At 30.3% G+C, this 6000-nt stretch overlaps 1 protein-coding gene across 1 annotated transcript in view; it reads right to left on the reverse strand.

Annotated features, from left to right (window-relative positions):
- The window catches only part of LOC145304538 (G-protein coupled receptor seb-2-like), a 28888-nt gene extending 23208 nt beyond the window's left edge, over positions 1-5680 (reverse strand). The window contains exons 1-8 of the mRNA XM_080146444.1: positions 5240-5680; positions 3824-3898; positions 3434-3497; positions 3149-3217; positions 1757-1830; positions 1492-1556; positions 1072-1146; positions 664-722 (exon numbers count right to left, since the gene is read on the reverse strand). Of these exons, the coding sequence (XP_080002570.1) occupies positions 664-722; positions 1072-1146; positions 1492-1556; positions 1757-1830; positions 3149-3217; positions 3434-3497; positions 3824-3898; positions 5240-5322 (564 nt within the window). The 5' untranslated portion in view covers positions 5323-5680. The remainder of the gene's footprint in view (positions 1-663; positions 723-1071; positions 1147-1491; positions 1557-1756; positions 1831-3148; positions 3218-3433; positions 3498-3823; positions 3899-5239) is intronic.
- Between the last annotated feature and the right edge of the window lie 320 nt (positions 5681-6000).

Genomic DNA, 6000 nt, shown 5'->3' on the forward strand with positions numbered 1-6000 from the left:
TCTGTCCATTCTGACCAATACAGAGGCTAAATATAGATATTCCATGTATTGGATATTATTAGATTTGTTACAATCTGAGTAGTCTGTCCATTCTGACCAATACAGAGGCTAAATATAGATAGATAAATGAATTATTAAACTCATAGATAGCACCAACCATACATACTCCATAGATAGATAGATATACTTACTGGAATATTATTGTACTGTCTGTACCATCCATACTCCATAGATAGATAGATAGAAATACTTACAGGAATATTATTGTACTGTCTGTACCATCCATACTCCATAGATAGATATATAGATATACTTACAGGAATATTATTGGACTGTCTGTACCATCCATACTCCAGAGATAGAAATACTTACAGGAATATTATTGTACTGTCTGTACCATCCATACTCCATAGATAGAAATACTTACAGGAATATTATTGTACTGTCTGTACCATCTATACTCCATAGATAGAAATACTTACAGGAATATTATTGTACTACCTGTACCATCCATACTTCATAGATAGATAGATAGAAATACTTACAGGAATATTATTGTACTGTTTGTACCATCCATACTCCATAGATAGATATGCTTACAGGAATATTATTGTACTGTCTGTACCATCCATACTCCATAGATAGATAGATAGATATACTTACAGGAATATTATTGTACTGTCTGTACCAACCATACTCCATACACTGTTTGATAGATTTACCTATATAAAAGTATTGATTAATTATAATACTACATATATATTTAAAGAAAGCAGATGATTTTCCTAAAAGTACCTGGCAAGCAAAAGGGGGAAATTTTTAGGTCTATTTCCTTTAGGGCCTATACCTCCGGATATAACTACCCCCCTTACCCCCCCCCCCTCCTACTATTTTAAATTTATTTCAAATTAGAGTGTAGGTTCTTTCTCTTTGAGGTAAACTGCCAGAAAGCTTCTTCATGAGTCATTATGTGATAAACATGTTAGTATATAATCTTATGGATCTTTTAAATATTAAAATATGTCTGCCAATAAATTTGCTTTCTCTTCTTCCAAGTATTATACTCACTACCGCAAGCGTAAGATTGTTGACGGCCATGTGTGAAGAAGTATATGTAGTGGGGACACCTGCCATACTCATATTCACCTGTATGCAAAAAAAGATAAAGTTTTAACTATATTTTGTATTTGCATAACATAATCCCCAAAAACTTTGGGATCATTGGACTAAAAATTATTATGTTAATGATCTCTCATTCACTGGCTTGAAACCTGGGGACTTTTATCAAAACTTTTCAACCAATAATTTAAATCTATAAAAGTTGTAATTTTGTTAATTATTATTATGATGTCTTATCCCTCAAGTTCCCCACAAAACATGAAAAAAGAAACATTGATTTGTTTCAAATGTTATTCTGGCAATAAAAATGTTTTTGCCTCAAACAGTTAAAAATATGCTACCTACATTTAAATGAATATACATTCATCTTACCAAGTTTGCCAGAGTTTTTCCAGCAGTGCCACCCGTCCCAGGTGGGAGGACATAATCCTACAGTACTGCAAGAAAAGAAAATTTGGATCATGAAAAGAAAGCGAAGTAGCGAGTTTCGTCGAATTTTCACAATAGCTTTTGATAGGTTATTTTAGGTTAGATAATCTTTATGATTGCCACGCAGGGTTAGTAAATTGGCCCGAGTAATTTGAGCCCACTAAAAGGCTAAGGCGCTGACGCTCTTATCATTTTTTATTTTGTCTACCTTTCATTCATAGCCTTGCAGCAATCAGCAGCAGCTTGACAGCAGTCTTTCAGCAACAAAATGTCTTCACTATCCTAAATTTTTAATACAGCATGGATGAAAAAGTGGTGTTTTTATTCTCCTATGCTTAACACCTGAGGGGATACTAAAAACCCAATATAACCTACACTAACCTGACCTAAAATAATAAATAAAGAGAGATCACCCTCCCAAAAAATTGAGGGTGAAAATCAACCATCCAAATTTTAATTTTAATTTAATCAACAAAAAGTAAACTTATGGCATGTCATTTTTTAATGGCGTTATATAGCTTAAAGGGACTGTGAACGTAAATTTTTCTCATCTTAATATCAAACCTTAACATTATCTAATTCATAATATCTCACAGATAGAGTAAAACGCGCTTTTGTTTGCTTAAAAAACGACTTTTTCCGACGATTTTTATAAGGTAATGGGAAAGGAAGAAATTTTCCGTATTATATAAAATGTGCATTAAATTGCTTTTTTCTCCCATTATAGCTAAAATTAAACTTTTTCACATAGTTCTTGACTTTTCCTAACGGTTAAGCTGACTTTTAACATAATCCTTGCTTTAAACCGATGTTTAGTTACCTAGAAATTGATAAAATAAGCAATATTTTTTATTGAAAACCAAATACAATAACAAAGCCATAAACAGTTTTTTTTATTAGTATCCAATTAACTTTAGATGGCCCATCTCTCGCCCACCTTTAATTACAAATTTGTAAATAATAAAGACGCAATATTTCTTTATAAACAGTCTGATAAAAGTGTAAACTAATTCTTGAAAGTGGGTTATTTATTGTCCAACACAATAAAAAAGGATATTATTATTTTAAATAACCTATGAGATTCAACCCTTTGTAGACAGTGAGGTATTTTTTTGTCAATAATACGAATTTAAAATAGGTCTTCATTACCTAATTACTACGTTATAAAAAAACTAATTGGCAATTTTATATCATAAAATAAATCCTTAACAGTAAGTAAATTGTTTCAACTATGTATGACAAGTTAAATATCCCTACAAACATTATAAGAAACAAAACCGTTCAGATTTTCCCTGTTTTTTCCTTTTTCCCTCCCAAAATACCATAAAATCAAGGCATTTTTCCTGGATATTTTTGTAAATAGGACGTTTTTTGTTGATCAGTGTAGTGAAAGGTGCTTAGAAAATGTTAAGATTTGATAATCAGATGAGAAATTTTTACGTTCACACTCCCTTTAATTAGGAAAATAGTTATCATCTTTCCCTGGACCATTGAGAAGCTTCAATTTAAAGGAGAATTATATCGGTTCAGCAGTAAGCGATATCCTTGGCTAAACACACATAGACATCCTGTTACTTTTATGCAAGGATTGTAAGCTAACCTTAAATATTGTTGAAAGATCATCAAACATTTTATTTTTAGTTGTACTTGTGTTAAATTTTTCTTCATTCTAAATATTTTTTCTAATTAAAGTTAGTATTTTAAAGATACCGTAAAAATAAGTTTTTTATTCATTTAGAAAATATTTGTTTTAAGTATGTCATAATGGATAGCTACAATCTTTGGACATCAAGACATTTATAACTTAAAAATAGTTCTAACATGCCTACATTAACGTACGAACATACAGTCCTTAAGAATAGAAAAGCTTCGCTTTTAATAAAACCTGAATGATATATGTTATTCCCAAGGTTTTGTAGTAACTATCCATCTTAGTTGACGAATTTTGCCTAAAATATTTTTTTAAAAACTTAGAGTCATACAAATCTAACTATATGGCTAAATTAAAAACAACAAAACAAATTTTGAAAAGTTATTTCTGTAATTAGGTATCATACAGACTGATAAATTTAGGTAAATAACTTCACTAAGAATATCTTTAACATTTGATCATGTAGAGTGACAAAGTGACTAAAAAATCAGCCATGTGACGTCATAAAAATGAGTTTTTTTAAGGGATTTTCCTACCACTTTTCCTCTCATCTCCCACATTTTATTATGGGGTCATGTGGCTGATTTTTGGACAAAATTCATTAATTGTTCAACATATTGTTACCTAAATAATTGATCTGGTATCCAGCTTAAACATTTTAAGCATGACTCTATTTCAAATTCTTTCTCGTCCAGTAATCTGGGAAAATGTTGAATTAAATAAGAATAACAAAAGTAGCTTTACAAAATAGAAAGACAAAAGAACATTGACAAATATAAATCTGTGCAAAAAATTGTTATAAATATTTTATTGAATGGCTTAAATTCAGTATGTTTGATATCTTCTAACATAAGTTTTTAGACTTAATTATAGAAATGCTTCGCTTGCTACATGTTTCCTTATCGCCATAGCAATCACCATTACAAAAATCATGTTCCTTTTTCTCTATGCATCAAATATCTATAATTTATGTACGTTTGACTTAAAGAGCACATTTGATATTATTCTTAGAGTAAATTTTTCTATCAAACAAAATTAATTAAAGGGAAACTTTAAGATACATATTTTAATTGTATACATTAATACAAGTTTAAAAGTAAATAAAAATGTAACAAGACAAAATTTAAAGGATAAAGAAGGATGACAACATCCATAAAAGCGAAGCACTGAAACGGTAGGACAAACGGACATTAACACTTGTATAATATCAGAACTGAATAATCATAATATAAGAGTCGAGGCAAAATTGTAAGTAAATTTGTTGAAAAACTGCTTGACACAGGATAATGCTTATGGACATACTTACATTTCTAGGACTTGATTATATAGTTGTTTCGCTTATAACATTATACTTTGTTGTCCCAGGAATCAATATACCAAAAATCAGATTAATCGAATGATTATATAACATTTATATAAAATTTGTTGTTAAAAAAAGTAAAAAAATCAACATGTTTAAAATGGACGTACATGATGGTAATGATTATAGAGTTGCTACGTTTTCTAAATCGTACCTAACTACTATAGGAATCACCATGCAAAGTTTGAAATCGATAGGACAATTATAACACGCCTAAGTTAACGAAAAAAACTATCCGTTACAGACAAAAGGTTACAACTCTCTCTAATCCCCAATATTTGGCTACTATTAAGGTAGACTTTCTCACAAAAGATTCGGAAAGATTAATTGATTGGCTATTGTCTTATCCCTAAAAAATCATCGATTTATTATGAATACTTTAATTCTAGCCTCTAGGGGCTTTGGAGGTCCTCCTCCTATCTAGAATCGTTATAGTTATAAAGATATTATCCAAAAATTTCTGTTTACTTTTGTAATTCGGAAAAAAATTGTTTTTACGAACACATTTTTTGTTGTGGATGGGCGTGTCCCATCCTTCAAGAAAATAGCTTAAAACCAACGCAGGACTAGCAGGTATATTCCCTGAAATGTAGAGCCCAATCTGTCTAGCAGTTGCCGAGATCTTAAGCTTCAAAAAGACGGATAAACATCAGGCAACTTTGTAGTTTAAATACCATTACCTATGTTGTAGTCTACATTTCTTTGCAGAACATTCTAATTTCAGTAATATCAATGACACAAATATTAGCAACAATCTATACATTTTTATACTAAAATATAAGCAGAGAGAGAGGGGACAATGGGCTGTTTATCACACTAGTCCCCAAAGTTTTCTAATAACGTTTTCTTATTCGTTGACTTAAATACTTTGGGGACTTTAGTGAATTTTGATTGGTTGATTCATTAAGTTTATTGTTCAAAGTTTTAACCACTAATTTTAATCTACAGAAGGGGTAATTTTATGTATCATCATTGGAGATGTACATCTATTTATCGGATATAGTCTTATCTCTTTAGATCCCTGACAGGAGCAACTAAGTATGAATCTTAGAGAAAGGTAGTGCAATCTTGATGGTTCTGAGCCACACTGAAAAATCGTGAATAGCATCGTATTAAAGACAATTTTCCACAAATACTAAAAAACAAAAAAATTCTATCAGTTTTGTTAGACCCGACTGGCCGAAGTACTGGCTTAAATCTTGATTTTTTTCATTTTCATTTAATATCCCCGGAAAGCTGTCTATGATACGAAGTAATAAATAACTATTAGTGTGCAAGAAAGTTGTTTAATAACTTGTTTAAATGTAATTACAAGTACAACAAGTACACGAACATTTTTTAAAAGCGAAGATAAAATTAGAACATTAAAAAATAAAAAAACCATTAAACATTAAAAAAGTTTAATATCAGCATGCTTTAAAAAAAGACATACTGACTTTCT

The sequence above is a fragment of the Acartia tonsa genome, chromosome 13, assembly GCF_053477335.1.
Source record: "Acartia tonsa isolate MP-2025a chromosome 13, ASM5347733v1, whole genome shotgun sequence".
NCBI classification, from domain to species: Eukaryota; Metazoa; Arthropoda; class Copepoda; order Calanoida; family Acartiidae; genus Acartia; species Acartia tonsa.